The 17,782-nt window shown below is 44.1% G+C and overlaps 1 protein-coding gene across 1 annotated transcript in view; it reads right to left on the bottom strand.

Moving 5' to 3' along the window:
- The window catches only part of LOC126435797 (anosmin-1), a 297,027-nt gene that overhangs the window by 24,286 nt on the left and 254,959 nt on the right, over positions 1–17,782 (bottom strand). The window contains exons 4-5 of the mRNA XM_050090466.1: positions 16,395–16,480; positions 9,067–9,263 (exon numbers count right to left, since the gene is read on the bottom strand). Coding sequence (XP_049946423.1) covers positions 9,067–9,263; positions 16,395–16,480 — 283 coding nt within the window. The remainder of the gene's footprint in view (positions 1–9,066; positions 9,264–16,394; positions 16,481–17,782) is intronic.

The following is a 17,782-nucleotide window of genomic DNA, read 5'->3' as shown; positions in this document are numbered from 1 at the left end:
TGTAAATGGGACAAATTTCACCCACGGTCCATGTTTGGCGAGTGTAGCACATGCATGGTGCGACAGTAGCACCCTGTTGGTGTAAGATGGTATCTGAGGCGTCAGTCTGGTCCAAGATGGGTAGTTCGAGCAGAGCCTTTACCTTGCTCTCGAAGATCACCTGGTCTAGAGCCTCGAGATTTTCCTGTCTGGGTTCATGTAAAAAGTGAAGCGTGCAGTACTCCAGTTGATACGGCTGGAGAACTAGCGTAGCGAATTGTACGGTCTTATCAAGCTTTTCGAATTGATCCGGGCTTGTTTGAAACAGTTCGTAACTGACTTCAAACACGAGTGCTGCGTTGCATTGAACTGCAAGGACGACACGTGGAACGCCTCCTTTAACAGGTACAACGGGTTGTAACGTGCTGAAGAAGCATTACAAATTTTATAAAGATAGATCTTGGCTGGAAGTGTAGCCAGACAGAAGGAAACAATAGAAATTTATCAGTAAACTCTTCCGGGCTAAGTTGCCGTGGTCGATCTGTAGAACTTCTTCTCCCTGACGTTTCGTTCTCAACTACGGAGAACATCTTCCGAGGTGAGTCGACTCACCTCGGAAGATGTTCTCCGTAGTTGAGAACGAAACGTCAGGGAGAAGAAGTTCTACAGATCGACCACGGCAACTTAGCCCGGAAGAGTTTACTGATAAAGACGCCGGCCGTGAAAGCCTACATGGAATGAAACAATAGAAATGTTTATACTGCAAATACATTTGTACTGATCCTACGACAATCGGCTCGTTTCTGGAGCGGTTTCACTAGAACGCTTTTGCTTACATTATCGTAAGCTTTCAGGTGTTCCAGCCAGTTTGTGTTGTTAGCTATGATACTCCTTGCATTCTCAAATTTGCGAGTAGTCTACTGTACAGTAACACACACTAATACAAGCGAATCTACAGTACAACAAAATTCGTACCAGACAGCTGACTGTATACAGCTTAATACTCGGAGTAATGTCAAGCTAAACTACTATGATATAGAAATACATCAACAGACACCGTTAAATAAGTTTATGGAGAAGTAATGCGCCGACTGTGCTCGTAGCAGCAATCGAACGTCTACTATGAACAAGTTTTCAGATCCCAGAAAATATTCGTTTCGAGACCCATGTTTAATAGTGTTGTTTTTCTTGCTTGGATGAATACTAACACCTCTCAAGAGCTCATCATTTCTATAACACCACGTACCTATCTGTATCTACATCCATAGATATTAAAAAAATGTTTATATGTTTGAACCAAACTTGGTGCACATATTACATACTGTCTAGAAGAAGCACCTTATGATGTAATAACCATCTACCTGTAAGAGTGATGAGGGGGAAGGGAGGGTGAAAAAGACATGTAGCGAATGCTCAGAATTTATTCATTCGGTATTTGAGAATAAGCGCACTTAGTGACTTGCAACAAACTTTACACACATTTTCAAACTTTTACGAAACGTTTTTTCGCTGAAATACTCCACAAAATGATGAAAGGAAACAAGTTTATACCTTACTAAATTTTCACTGTTCATGCACTTGAACTGCCGCATCAGGCATGACGTTTCAGCTCGGATAAAACAACAATGGACGTTGCAGTATGTGGGTTGGCTTGCGTGCCTCAGCGATACAGGCGGCCGTACCGTAGGTGCAACCACAACGGATGGGGTATCTGTTGAGAGGCCAGACAAACGTGTGGCTCCTGATGAGGGGCAGCAGCCTTCCAGTAGTTGCAGAGACAATAGTCTAGTGACTGACTGATCTGGCCTTGTAACATCAACCAAAACGGCCTTGCAGTGCTGGTACTGCGAACAGCTGAAAACAACAGGAAACTACAGCCGTAATTTATCCCGAGGACATGCAGCTCTACTGTACGGTTAAATGATGATGGCGTCCTCTTGCGTAAAATATTCCGAAGATAAAATAGTCCCCCATTCGATCTCCAGGTGGTGACTACTCAGGGGGATGTCGTCATCAGCAGAAATAAGCTCGGTATTCTACGGATCGGAGTGTGGAATATTATATCCATTCATCGGGCTGGTGGGATAGAAAATTTAAGAAGGTTAACGGTTAGGTTGAATTTAAATAGAGTGGGAATCAGTGAAGTTCAGTGGTAGGAGGAACAGGACTTCTGGACAAGTGAATACAAGATCAAAAAGGGTTAATGCAGGAGTGGGTTTAATAATTACTAAAAAAATAGAAATGAGTGTAAGGTACTAGAACAGCATAGTAAACCCATTATCGTGGCTAAGATAGACACGAAGCCCATATCCTGCACTGTAGTATAATACAGATATTTAGGAACCAGATTTTAAATTGTAAGATTTTTCCGGGGTCAGATATGGCCTCTGACCACAATTTATTCGTCATGAACTGTAGAATAAAACTGAAGAAACAGGAAAAAGGTAGGAAATTAAGGAGATGTGACCTGGTTAAGTAGAAAGATCGAGAGGTTGTTGAGAGGGAGCGTTAGGCAACGGCTGACTAGAACAGGGGAAAGAATACAGTAGAAGACGAATGGAAAGCATCAAGAGGTGAAATAGTGAAGGCAACAGAGGATCAAATAGGTAAAAAGATAACGCCTAGTAGAAATCCTTGGATAACACAAAACACACTTAATTTAATTGACGAAAGGAGGAAATTCGAAAATGAAACAGATGAAGCGAACGAAAGGGAATACAAACGTTTAAAAAATTAGATTGGCAGAAAGTGGAGAATTGCTAATCAGGAATGGACAGAGGACAAATATAAAGATTCAGAACAATATTTCACCACAGGAAGGATAGATACCGCTGACAGGAAATTTAAACAGGCCTTTGGGAAAAGAAGCAGCTGTATGAACATCAAGAGCTCAGATGGTAAACCAGTCCTAAGCAAAAAACGGAAAGCGGAAACGTGGAAGGAGTATACAGAGTGCCTATACAAGGGAGATGAAATTGAAAGCAATATTATAGAAGGGGGACGTAGATGAAGGTGATATGGGAGATGTGATACTGCGAGAAGAATTTGACAAAGCTCTAAAAGATCTAGGTCGAAACAAGGCCCCGGCGGTACACGATATTCCGTTAGAACTATTGGTAGCCTTGGGAGAGCCAGCCATCCCAGACCCTTCCATCTGGTGTGCAAGATATATGAGGCAGGCGAAATAGCCTCAGACTTCAAGAAGGTATGTAGTAAATCCAACTCCAAACAGATCACCTGCTAACAGTTGTGAAGATCACCGAACTATCGGTTTAATAAGTCATGACTGGAAAATGTTAACAATTCTTTACAGAATAATGGGAAAATTGGCAGAGGCCGACCACGGGAAAGATCAGTTTGAATTATTGAGAAATATAGAAATACGTGAGGCAGTACTGGCCCTACGACTTCCCTTAGAATATAGGTTAAGTAGCGCCCAATCTACATTTATAGCATTTGTAGATCTAGAGGAAGCTTTTGACATTGTTGACTGGAATACTCTCTTTGAAATTCTGAAGGCAGCAGGGGTAAAATATAGGGAGCGAAGGGCTATTTATAGCGTGTACAGAAACCAGAGCCGCGTGGGATTAGCCGAGCGGTGTAGGCGCTGCAGTCATGGACTGTGCGGCTGGTCCCGGCGGAGGTTCGAGTCCTCCCTCGGGCGTGGATGTATGTGTGCTTGTCCTTAGGATAATTTAGGTTAAGTAGTGTGTAAGCTTAGGGACTTATGACCTTAGCAGTTAAGTCCCATAAGATTTCAAACACGTTTGAACATTTTGAACAGAAACCAGATGGCAGTTATAAGAGCCGAAGGGCCTGAAGGGGAAGCAATGGTTGAGAAGGGAGTGAGACAGGGTTGTAGTCTATGACCGATGTTATTCAATATGTACACTGAACAAGCCATAAAGAAAACCAAAGAAAGATTTGGAATAAGAATTAAAGTTTAGGGAGAAGAAATAAAAACGTTGAGGTTTGCCATTGACATTGTAATTATGTCAGAGACAGCAAATGGCTTGGAAGACCAGTTGAACGGAATGGACAGTGTCTTGAAAGGAGGACATCAGATGATCACCAACAAAAGCAAAACAAGGATAATAGGATGTAGTGAAAGTAGTAAATGAGTTTTGCAATTTGGCCAGTAAAATACCTGATGGCCGAAGTAGAGATGATATAAAATGTAGACTGTCAATGGCAAGAAAAACATTTCTAAAGAAGAGAAGCGGCATATGGTATCCCCTGCGAAATTTGTTGCAAACAGAGCTAGTACCAGAAAATTAATAAATTAAAACATAAATTTTGAAAACATTGTACAGAGGCGCAACAGTGATCTGATGAAATAATAGGGTTAAAACAGGAGTCTTGATCGCAATATTTTTATTTTTTAATAAGATATTATTGGGATCTAGACGGTTGTTTTTGTTGTTGTTGTTATATTCCATCCGAAGACTGGTTTGATGCAGCTCTCCGTGCTGCTCTATCCTGTGCCAGCCTCTTCATCTCCACCGAGCGAGGTGGCGCAGTGGCTAGCACACTGGACCCGTATTCGGGAGGACGACGGTTCAATCCCGCGTCCGGCCATCCTGATTTAGGTTTTCCGTGATTTCCCTAAATCGCTCCAGGCAAATGCCAGGATGGTTCCTCTGAGAGGGGACGGTCGACTTCCTTCCCTAATCCGATGAGACCGATGACCTCGCTGTTAGGTCTCTTTTCCCAAAACCAACCAACCTCTTCATCTCCGCATAACTACTGCAACTTACATTTTTCTGAATCTGCTTACTGTATTCATTTCTTGGGCTCCTTCGATTTTTACCCACTACATTTCTCTCCGACAGTAAATTGATGATGCCTTGATGTCTCAGAATGTGTATTACCACCTATCCCTCCTTTTGGTCAAGTTGTGCTACAAACTTCTTGTCTCAATAATTCTGTTCAGTACTCTCTCATTACTTACATACGCGATCAAGACTGATGTTTTAGCCCTATTATTTCATCAGATCACTGTTATGCTTCTGTACAATGTTCTCAAAATCTATGATGTTTTAATTTATTAATTTTCTGGTACTAGTTCTGTTTGCTAAAAATGTTGCAGACAGTATCCCCATATCCCGCTGAGTGCACCTACAAAATTATATAATTATACAACTTATAGATCAGGAGATATGACGTCAAAAAACATTAAACTGTGTGATAATGAAACCGCAATGAGAAATTCGCTATTGTTACAGGGGCAATATGACTTACAGATATGTGTGAAATATGTTAAATATAAATGAAATATATGTGATATGTGCGTACATGTGTGAAGCTGTGGGTGAAAAGCTCGTCCTAAGCCCTTGGATAAATTTCAGCAATACTTGGCACACGTAATTCCTACTACCTGGAGAAATATATTTTGAGGGAAGAAGTATGAATCTTATGTAGGGGGCAGATGGTGGACAGGAAAGGGTGGAGGACAACAAGAAAAGTGACAGAGTGGGGGCGAAGGAAGGGATGCACTCAGATAGTGAGAAGAAGGAGATGGACAGTGAGGGGGAGGACGAAATGGACAGAGAGAGTGGGAGCAAGAGATGGTCAGAAAGGGAGAGAAGGAAATGGAGAGAGAGAGAGGGGGGGGGGAGAAGGCAAAGAATGGAGAGAGGGGATGAGTAGATGTGCAGGGGAAAGCAGAGAATGACAGATAAAGAGGAGGAGGCCGTGCTCAGGATAAGGAGGAGATGGACAGAAACAAGGGAAGAAGAAGATGAAGAGAGAGAGGGGAGGGAGGAGATGGACAACTAGAGTAGACAGGGAGAGAGGCAGGGGATGGATAGAGAGAGGCATGAGAAGATGAACAGAGAGAGGGTAGGAGGAGATCGACTGAGAGTGGGGAAGGAAGAAATGGACAGCAACAGCGGGAAGCCAGATATGGATGGAGAGTGGGGAAGGAGGGGGTGGGCAGACACAGAGAGTGCAGGAGCAGGATATTGTCAGAGAGGGTGATGCAAGAGATGACCAGTGAGAGGGAGTTGGAACTGATTGATTGCAAGAAGAAGGAGGCAAAGGACAGAGGAGGGGGAGAAGGAGATGGACAGAGAGAAGACAGAGGAGAAGACTGAATGTGAGAAGCGGAAAGAGGAGATGGACAGAGGGAGAGGGAGGAGGAGATGGACTTACAGAGAGAGAAGCAGGAAATTTACTGAAGGTTCGGGAGGTGTAGATGGATAGAGATATGGGGGAGGAAGATGTAAACAGAAAGAGGGGGAGTAGGAGACTGGCTGACAGAAGGGAGAAGTTGAGATAGGCAGAGTGAGATGCGAGGAGGTGATGGACAGATAGGGAGGGTTGAGCAGGAGATGGGTATAGGGAGGTATTGAAGAAAATGACCAATGAGAGACTGGAGAAGGAGACTGACAGGTAAAGAGGATGAGAAGGTTGACAGAAAGGGGGGCAGGATGAGAATAACAGTGTGGGAAGAGGGAGGTATTGAAGGAAATGACCAAAGAGAGACTGGAGAAGGAGACTGACAGGTAAAGAGGATGAGAAGGTTGACAGAAAGGGGGGCAGGATGAGAATAACAGAGAGTGTGGGAAGAGGGATGGATGGAAAGAGGCAAATGGGGATAATAGTGAGAGAGAAGGAGGTGGATGGACAGAGAGATGGGGGAGGGGCAGTTGGAGTGAGAAAGGGGTAGGAGTAGACAGGCAGAGCAAGAGGTGTGGAGAGTGGGACAGAGTGAGACCGTGTAGGAGGACTTGGACACAAAGGGAGGAGGGAGGTGCAGATGGACAGAGGCAGGAGCAGGAGATTAATTGAGAGAGGGGAGGAGAAGATGGGCAGAGTTGAGACTTGGAGAGAGAATAGAGAGGTGTGAATATAGACATAGAGAGGGGAAGAGAGGAAATGAGGGGAGGGGAACATGGTCAAGAGACAGGAAATGATTTGAAGGAGAAAGAGTGGGAGGAGGATGACACCGATTTAGAGTGTAAGGAACAAGATGGACACTGACATGGAGGAAGTAGGATATTACCAGAGAGATAGTGATGAGGGAGTTGAACAGACAGGGGCAGGTGGTGGATAGAGAAAGGGGTAAGGAGGAGATGGAGGAGAGAGGGGGGAAGAGAGGGGCAGAGAGTTGGCATGGAGGAGATGGGCAACAAGCAGGAAGATGTGGAGATGGTCAGAGGGAGGGGGAGAGAAGATGGACATAGTGAAGAAAGTGATCGACTTAGAGAGAGGAGGAGGAGATGGACAAATGAGGGAGGTGGACCAAGAGTATGAAGAGGAGGAGATGGACACAGGGAGGTGCAGCGAGGAAATGGATAGAGAGAGGAGGAAGGGGAAGATGGACATATAGAGGGGGAGGGAGGAGATTTTCCCAAAAGATAGGGTGGAAGGAGCTGGACAGAGGAGGTAGAGGAGATTATCAGGAAAATGGATGAGAAGGACATAGAGTGAGGATGGAGGAGATGGACAGCAAGTGGAGCAGGGGAGATGAAATTAGAGGGGGAGGATGAAATGGACAGAGAAAAGGTGGAGGAACAGATGGAGAGAGAAAGGGGAAGATGGAGGAGGACAGACAGAGAGTTGAGGAGGAGAGAATGGAGTGAGAGATGAGGAGGGGGGAATGAAGGCAATGGGGAGGCGGAAATGGAGAGAGAGAAGAATAGAGTAGATGTGTGCAATATTTGTGACATACATGTGCACAGACCAAGTTGTGGGTAAGAAATCAGTATACTATAAAAATGTATGTTTGTGTATGAATGTATATAAATATGCAAGTATGTTTTACATCTACTTTTAACCTACTTGATTGAAGATACAAGGCTCATTTACTATATGGAAAGAAGCACTGTGTAATGACATCCAACTTTCAGTAGAGATGGGGGTGAAAATGGGGTAACGTATAAGTATCTCTGAGGAATGGCTACAGCAATTTCATCCATATTTTTCTATGTACATGGGTAATTATTTTCATTACTTCTATAATATGCTGTGTGGATAATATATTCCTCCCTGCCACCCCAGAACTGGCAGTGGTGACGAAAAGTCGTGACAATATGAAAAAGTATTCGATAGCGACGAATAGTATCGATTCCATAGTTGTTGGGGTTGCTAGGCTCATTGGTAACAGCCCTGAAAACGTTTTTCCCATAAGTGTGTGTGTGTGTGTGTGTGTTTGGGGGGGGGGGTGGCGGGGGCGGAGGGGAGGCGAGAGAGGATTGCTAAGACAGAACATATTAGCCCATCTCCACAGAACCTGAAGCAGTTTCTAGCAAACTGGGCAAATATATCACTTGCAACCTAGAAAAAATTTTCATGACTGTAAGACTCTTCTAAATATCCCTACGGTTGAGGTTGGGAGTGAAAACTGGCAACTTAAAAGCACAACGCAGCCAAATTTGGAGTATACGTGATCAATTTTTTATATAAAAATATGTGAGAGTGAGATACCCCTACTACCGCTTGGGTTAGGGTTGAATGTGAGAAGAGGCTGATAGGTACAAATTTTCTAAAATGGCCTGTTGGCATTTCTTTCCTGTACTTAGTTGATTTGGAATACCTTACAAGCACCGAGCGAGGTGGCGCAGTGGTTAGCACACTGGACTCGCATTCGGGAGGACGACGCAATCCCGCGTCCGGTCATCCTGATTTAGGTTTTCCGTGATTTCCCTAAATCGCTCCAGGCAAATGCCGTGATGGTTCCTCTGAAAGGGCACGGCCGACTTCCTTCCCCGTCCTTCCCTAATCCTATGAGACTGATGACCTCGCTGTTTGGTCTCTTCCCCCAAACAACCAACCAACCTTACAAGTACGATAAGAAGCGCGATTTGTCTCTTATTTACGCTGTTCAGTTTGTCAACAAGATTGCGCTAGAAGGAGTTGCAAGGAGCCAGTGTTTTTGTCAACGTGTGACTCACGATCGTAGCACATGTGTAAATACCACAGATAAAATTGTCATCGTCTTTGGAGCCGTACAGTGTAATACAGCAGAGAATAAGAATGTTGTGCATAGTATCTACGCTATACACGCATGTGGGTGAAGCGGCATGCGAAAAGCTGTTTATGTGTGAATACGCAGACTAGGCTGGCTGTAGCTGGAGGACTCACCCTGGGCACGGTGTGCTGCTTGACGAGCAGCGAGCGCGCTGGCTCCAGCTCGCGGCTCCAGTAGACGCGGTACCTGGCCACCGGCAGGTCGGACTCGGCGGGCGGCCGCCACGTCAGCTCGCCGCGCAGCGTGCCGTTCTCGCCGGCCGACAGCCGCCCCACGCTCAGCTGCTCCGGCATACCGGGCGGCCGCGGCGCTGCAGCCAAACACCACACGTGCCGCCTCACAACACCCAGCTCCACAGCAAATATAGAGGATCATTTTACTGTGGGATGCGTTAGCGCTGGACACAAAAGTTTTCGAGGTATTGAAGAAAAACGCGTTTGAAAGTCACTTTTGTACATTTATTGAATAATTCGAAAATTACACACTTAGCGTAAAAGTATCACAGGTCAAAATTTAACTACATTAAATTTCCCACAAAAAGGTCCTGTTCATTTTATCTCTAGGAGTGATAGTTTCTATGCAGTGAGTGAGAGAATACTAAAATCTTGCAAGTCGTATTTGAAGACGTTTGGTTTGCATAAAACCCATCGATAGAGGCCGCTAAATCACCCTGTACACTCTTGTCACACTACCATCACCCTCACCACCTGATACGCTCCTATTAAAATAACTTTATGGGTAGCTTTCCAGCGAGGCGAGAGGATGCCTTCTATTTTCTCAGAGTCTGTTGGGAATATGACATGTACAAGAGGGCTGTTTTCAGCTAATTAATTTATTCCATGTCTCCTTCTTCTTTGCCTTTTTTCTGTGTCTCTATGAGGTCGTCATTATTATGTAGGTTTTGGTAATGTTTGTGACAGTTAGTGGCCACATGCTCTTCCCGACGCCACCACCACCCCCAGGGTGGAAGTTGTGTACACTATCCGTCTGTGACGACACTAAATCTCATATCCAGTGTGACAGTGTGAAATGCGTCAGGAATGTTTGCGTAGCGTGTATTTGAAGTGAGGCTTGATTATCAGCCTCTTATTCACCTAGCTGAATGAAGAAGACCATGTAAAAATCATATACTGGCTTGAAACTTCCTGGCAGATTAAAACTGTGTGCCGGACCGAGACTCGGGCGGGACCTTTGCCTTTCGTGGACAAGTGCAAGGTTCGCAGGAGAGTTTCTGTAAAGTTTGGAAGTTAGGAGGCGAGGTACTGGCAGAAGTAAAGCTGTGAGGACGCGGCCTGAATCGTGCTTGGGTAGCTAGGATGCTAGAGCACTTGCCCGCGAAAGGCAAAGCTCCTGAGTTCGAGTCTGAGACCGGCACACAGTTTTAAAGTGCCACGAAGTTTCATATCAGCGAACATTCCGCTGCAGAGTGAAAATCTCATTCAGCATATACTGGCTGGTCATCTTAGCAGCCCTCCTTGTTAATCCACGAGCGTTGTGGATAAGAGGCTGTCTCGCGTCCCCAAATCGCGAAAGTGGCACTTTCTTCCATTTATACTGTCAGTATTTCCATGTTACTGTGTCATGTTTTATTATGACTTTAAATTAATCGAAGGGATTTCAGAAAATAACTTACACACATCATCCCACATCAATACAATTGGGCAAAACGGGTGGAGCATTGTCAGAAAAAGCAGACATTCAAAATTTTATGTAGATACAATTCTACTTTCCTATGTACAACACGCACATTACAGGGCGCGACTGAAGTAGCGTGACAAATAGTAATGTACTTCAGAGTTGAAGTACGCTGCATAGTGCGATACTTGTGGGCAAAATATACAAATTTTACACAGATTCACCATGAAATTCTTTCAGTATATGGACCAAATGCCATGTCATGTTCGGCCATAGTGAAATGGTGCGAGTAAATTGACAGAGGCCTTACGGATATAGTGATGCTGATCGAAAACTCCATGTCTTGATTCATCGATCTCCAGGTTTTCGGCAAACTGAAAGCAAACCTGAAGGAAAGCGATTTTCCAATGATAACGACGTTCATATAATATTCTCGAACGGCTCTATGAGCAGTCAGCCGATTTCTGTCGTCTAGGAACTGAATGATTGGTAGAGCATTCTGACTGTTGTTTACAGAGACTTGGTGGCTATCTATCTAGAAAAATAGTGTCATCACTTTCAAATCTATTGCAGCATTCAGTAATATTATTTGGCCTCCCATAATAATGTGTAACTTACTTTTTGAAATTCCCTTGTATGAACACTCGATTTGCACCCTACATACTGTCATCGTTGTCATGAGGAACCAGACATGTCTGCCGGCCGCGGTGGTCTCACGGTTCTAGGCGCGCAGTCCGGAACCGCGCGACTGCTACGGTCGCAGGTTCGAATCCTGCCTCGGGTATGGATGTGTGTGATGTCCTTAGGTTAGTTAGGTTTAAGTAGTTCTAAGTTCTAGGGGACTGATGACCACAGCTGTTAAGTCCCATAGTGCTCAGAGCCATTTGAACCATTTTTAGCCAGACATGTCTCAAAAGTCGACTGCTCTAAATACCACTTCTTACGCCGATTTCTTTGCGTAGGACGGCTGAAAGTGGTGAGCACAATGGTATGGACGTCGTAGACCACGAAGGGTGACAAGTTAGTAGCGGCTTTGGAAGATCAATGATGGCGGGACGCGTGAGGCCTGTATTTTCCCGGCGCTCGCATGAAAGGACCTTCTACCACCCAGTTTCCGGTGTCCGTGATACACTGTAACTGTTGGCCTCGTGTCCAAGTACAAAAACAATGCTTCGTCCCCAAAACTGATGTAACGTTCCACATGTTCCAATACAGGTACAGAAATTATTCATCCACAATGATGAGGCCTGTGAGACACACACATCGCTGCTCAACATAAGAGTGAATAGCGAAAACTGACAGAGTTACTACAGTTTGCATAAAGTGTGGAAACAAGGCTTTGTCCCCAGAACTAAAATGATGTTCCACATGTTTCAATACAGATACAGACATTTCAGTTAATCCCCAATGGCCAGGCCAATTAGAAACACACGTAGCCGCTCAGTAGGTGAATGAGAGGTGAAAATCGACAGAGTTACGACAGTTTGCGTAAACAGTGCAGCTATGAGAGTCAGCCTACGGTATATTTGTTCCAGTGCATCACTTGAGCCCCCTTCTTCCAGCTCTATAGGCAACAACATTCTGTCTTCACTTATCACACAACAGCCAACGGCCTTGCGACGTTGGTAACACCAGTTCCCTTCTGATCAACGAAGTTAGGCAACATAGGGCCCAGTTAATACTCGGACGGGTAATTGGCGAAAATCGAGTTCTGTTGGTTTTAAGGACACGCAAGTAGCCAATGTGGCGTCCAAGTGAAAGACTTGCATCAGGTTGTGCTGCCACACTACATTTTTTGTTATCATACAGTGGCGCTTCAAGACCGTCCTAGGACGTCAGTGTATGATTCCTTTCTCGGTCTCCCGTGTCTGTATCCAGGTGGCTTCTGGTGACGTGCTACAAATACACTATTTGATCGAAAGCATACAGAGCCTATTAGTGAATACGGGGTATGTCCTCCATTCGCCTGTTTTGGCGGCGTGAACACTTTCAGTGAGGCGTCCAACTGACTGTGGAGAAATGGTAGACCATTCTTCCACAGGAGCCGAAGCCATTTAAAGTAGCGGTGTTGGGCACAGGGACCTGGTGCGAAGTTGAAGTTGGAACTCCTCTCAAAAGCGTTCCTTTGGTTTCAGGTCGGGACTGTGAACGGGCCAATCTATTTCAATAATGTTGTTCACAAACCATCGCCTCACAGATGCTGTTTTATGAAAGGATTCATTGTCATGTCGATAGAAACAGTCATCGTTTCCGAACTGTAGCTCTAATGTTGCAAATGTGTCCATATCCTTTCACATTTATCGTTTTCTTAAGCGACGACGACCTGAACGCCAGTAACATCCCCATACTGTTACACCACGGCTCGGCTCTTCACTGTTGGCACTACACATGATGGCAGATAACGTTCGCTGCGCATCCGCCAATCCCAAACCCTTCCATCGGAGTGCCACAGGGTATAGCGTGAGTCATCACTTGAAATCACTCGTTTCCATTGATTCAGTCTCCAGTGATGCCACTCTTTACACCACCTCAAGCGCCGCTTAGGTCTACAGAAATGTATGGCTTATGAGGAGCATCGTACCCCATTCTCCATACGCTAATTGAGCGCTGGTAGCACGCTGGAACTCATGAGTGATTCCTTCTACAGATTTATTGCCATGTTTCACAACCGCCCTGTCCCCCAAGAACATCATGTCTGTCCCGTTTTGGTTTAGCTTTGGTAATTCCACCGGGTTTCCATATCGCAGTCACAAACACCGACCTGGACAGCTTTAGAAGGCTCGAAATGTGCCTGATGGATTTGTCGCTTAGCTGACATCCAATGGCTAGTCCACGTTCGAAGTCACTGGGCTCTCCTGAACACCCAGTTCTGGTGTCACTGCTTCTCCACTGACAACACAGTATTCCCCGACTGTGCACTTGCTTTGGAAAGCCATAGAGAATTTCTTTTTTCAAAAATATTGTTGCTTATTTTGGTGGTGAGGTGTCACCCTGTATCATGACAGTTGGCCTTCACAGTTAATGAAATTCTTACAGACAACCTGTGAAGGTGGTCATTGTAACGTGACTCGTCAGTTAACTAGGACATACAAACTCTGTCTAGTTTGATTTATAGTTCTACTACGGCTGTCGGCTGTGTTGTAAATCAAGCTTTATTTCGGTGACCTGTCATGATTTCTAGTTCTTTATTGTGTTTTTAAAAACGCAGAGCTGGTTTTTACACCAAAATGTAAAAACACTGACAATGATAAAAGAAATTACCATTTAAGAATTAAAATATGACATAAAATATACTACTAAGAGAAAAAGCTGTTGAATATTAGAATAACGTGTAAAAAGCGAGCGTGTGAAAGAGAAATAGCTTTATTTTATGACAAACTATTGAAATTTCTTCCATAATATGTTATTATCAATGCTGGTTTTGAACAAGGGAACTGAATGCATTAAAGTTTACGTAAGGAGTCCAATAGGAAAAAATGAGTATTACTTAATAATAACTAAACATAATTCACGCTATAGTGAATGCCTCGGAATGCTCTACAGCACATTCAGTCAGATTTTCTTTTTCTTTTTTTACTCAATTTTTGCTGTCTTTCCTCCGCCTCGTGATGACTGGGTGTTGTGTGATGTTCTTATGTTAGTTAGGTTTAAGTAGTTCTAAGTTCTAGGGGACTGATGACCATAGATGTTAAGTCCCATAGTGCTCAAAGCCATTTGAACCATTTTTTTGCTAAGTCTTGGTGATACAGATAAGAGAAAGATTATTAAACTAATTGATTCACACTCAACGTAGCTATGTGCGATGTAGGAACTTAGACATAATGTAGACGTGAAGAAGAATATGTATCTGAAGGAGGATAGAAAGACTGATTATCTGAAGGAGGACAGAAAGTTTGAACTATAAAAAAAGACACAGTATAAAAACTGAGAATAAAAAGTAAATCTTAGAATGGCCGACAGTACGGTCAGATGTAAAATAGTCTGCAATTGGGAGCTACTGGGCTGGGGTGTTCGCGGCAGCAGTACGCCAGTGGTGGTGGCTATTCTGGTAATATAGGCTCCCACTGTGCTGCCACTTCCACTGCGCCTGCCACTTTTCCGGAAACTTTTCCGGACACGAAAGTATTTTGATATTTGGTGAAAAAAGTATTTCAGCGAGTTTTCAAGATATGATTTGAAAAGTTTGGAAGCTGTTTCTCGGACGGGAAAGTTTTACCCATTTCAAAAGCATAAACATCGCTCTGGCCCTGATTAAACTATCAGAATAGATTTTTGACATGAGAAAATTCTTACACAAATATTTCGCTGATTAGTTGCAGTGTCATTTGTATGTAATACCAAGTTTCCGACGACTTCCTCAGTCACCATCATCAGGTTCAAATGGCTTTGAGCACTATGGGACTTAACATTTGAGGTCATCAGTCCCCTAGAACTTAGAACTACTTAAACCTAACTAACCTAAGGACATCACACACGTCCACGCCAGAGGCAGGATTCGAACCTGCGACCGTAGCGATCGCGCGGTTCCAGACTGAATCGCCTAGAACCGCTCGGCCATCATCATCAGGAATTATCTGCAGTCCGTGTAGTACTTTATATAGTTAGCGGAATCTTGTCATGTGGTTTCAATACCATAACTCGGCTACTTAAATAAAGAACGACACGGCCCGCAGATAATTCCTGACGATGGCGACAAACTAAGTCGTCGGAAACTTGAGACTGAGTACAAATACGAAACTACAACAAATCCGTGTAGTACCTATTCAAGGTTTTTTCATGTTCAGATACACCATACAGATCTAGGCATACGTGGATTTCAGATTTATTTCACGATATTTGTAACAGAATTTAAAAATGATTTCCTGTCGCGGTGGAGGGTGGATCGCTTTGAAGTCTACGTGAAGGTAGTACTTGTCGCGGCAACGTCATAAGTCTGAACATTACATGTCAGATGCGAACTAGTTTAAATCAAACGATAGTTAGTATTATTGATTAGGAAAAGAGGTGAGAGTGGCATACATACCAAAGGAAGTATTAAAAGGTAAAAGTATAAGTTGCACATGTTGCAGTTTTTGTAGCCAAGATCACGTGTTGAAAAAATTTTTTTCCTCAATGAGTCTCACAGTCTACCTGTCATCTTCCGATCTTCTGGAAGTAATGTTATTCTGCACGAGTAACACAACCATAACGACAGCACTCTCCATTTATAAACCAACGGCACCCACTGGCTTGCCAAACACATAAAAATGTGTAAATAAAAGCAGGAAAGCAGCTTTCCTGATGTGCCTCTACTCAGGGGCACAGTGTTAGCGAGATGGACTTTTTATTTACTCTGTTTTATGTATCTGACAAAATTATGTGGGGCTTTTGTTTTATAAACGGAGAGTGCTCTAGCTGTGGATGTGGGATTCAAGCAAAGTAATATAATTCTCAGAAGATCCAAAGATGATAGCTAGACTGTGTCGAAACCGGTCATTGAAAGAATAAAAATATTTCAGCGCGCGATCTTGCCTGCAGGATCTCTTACTTAACACCAGTAGGTAAATGGATGGGTGAGAGATACTGAGCGGAATTTGATAAGATAATGCATTATCTCGAAAAAGAACATCGTGAAAGCTAAGAAGGACTGTGTCATTTTGAACTTGTAGTGAAAGACATGCTCTTGAACGGACAGTCTAACCGATGACATAAGCCGCGACAGTTCTCATTTCATGAGACAGCAAGTTGTGGGTAAGTAGTGCTGCAGCAGGCGATGCTGCCAGTGCAGGGCGCTGAGTACTGATGCGCTGCGGCTGGCAGGCCCTACCTGCAGAGAGCCGGAACGGCGGTGAGGGCTGCGAGAAGCCGCGGGTGCCATTCCTGTTGACGGCCGCCACCCGGAACTGGTACCACCTGCAACATGACGCGCCGGTAAGTCGCGCTGCCGCCACTCTTAGACACAAATTCAGGGCGATTTTGCCAAATGGGGAAGGACTGCGGGAAATAACCCCTGAGACAAAGGTCATACGCACACGTGGCCGAAATATGCTCCAAGGGAGATTCACCTACTGGAAGGTTAGTATTAATTATTTTTCACAGTGTAGGTTTCTATGAGTGAAAACACACTTGAGAACACGTCAGGTAAATGGGAATGTTCTGTCGGTACTAGTCGGTACTCTACAATCGAAAGGGCAGTGAGCTGGATCACCATCACGTAGTAGCCATACTACCCTTGTATTGCCAGACGCATGTGTTTTAGCAGGGGAGGTACGGTCTTGCGTAGGACGTGGGGACTGCCTCGCCTGCGAGGCGTTGTGGATGGATGGCTGCTCACAGAACGCGGTTACCAATAATCCCCTCCCACAGTTGAGTCTGATCCGATGCTGATGGTTCGGCGCTACCTTACCCTAAGTATTTAGTTGAATTTACAGCCTTCAGATTTGTGTGACTTATCGCGTAATCGAAATTTAGCTGATTTCTTCTAGTACTCATGTGAATAACTTCACACTTTTCCTCGTTCAGGGTCAATTGCCACTTTTCGCACTATACAGATATCTTATCTAAATCATTTTGCAAGTCGTTTTGATCATCTGATAACTTAACAAGCCGGTAAATGACAGTATCATCTGCAAACAATCTAAGACGGTTACTCAGATTGTCTCATGTGTCGTTAATCAGGAACAATAGAGGACCTATAACACTTCCTTGGGGAACGCCGGATATAACTTCTGTTTTACTCGATGACTTTCCGTCTATTACTACGAACTGTGACCTTTCTGACAGGAAATCAGGAATCCACTCGCACAACTGAGGCACGCAGTTTGGTTACAAGACGCTTGTGAGGAACGGTGTCGAAACCCTTCTGGAAATCTAAAAATATGCAATTAATATGACATCCCTTATCGATAGCACTTATTACTTCATGAGTATAAAGAGCTAGTTGTGTTCCACAAGAACGATATTTTCTGAATCCGTGCTACGTGTCAATAAATGGTTTTCTTAGAGGCACTTCATAATGTTCGAATGCAGTATATGTTCCAAAACTTTACTGCAAATCAACGTTAGTGATATAGGCCTGTAATTCAGCGGAGTACTCCTACTTCTCTTTTTGGGTATTGGTGTGACTTGAGCAATTTTCCAGTCTTTAGGTACGGATCTTTCTGTGAGCGAGCGGTTGTATATAATTGCTAAATATGGAGCTATTGTATCAGTATA

The sequence above is a fragment of the Schistocerca serialis genome, chromosome 1 (genome assembly GCF_023864345.2).
Source record: "Schistocerca serialis cubense isolate TAMUIC-IGC-003099 chromosome 1, iqSchSeri2.2, whole genome shotgun sequence".
NCBI lineage: Eukaryota > Metazoa > Arthropoda > Insecta > Orthoptera > Acrididae > Schistocerca > Schistocerca serialis.
This window is presented reverse-complemented; position numbering and strand designations above follow the sequence as displayed.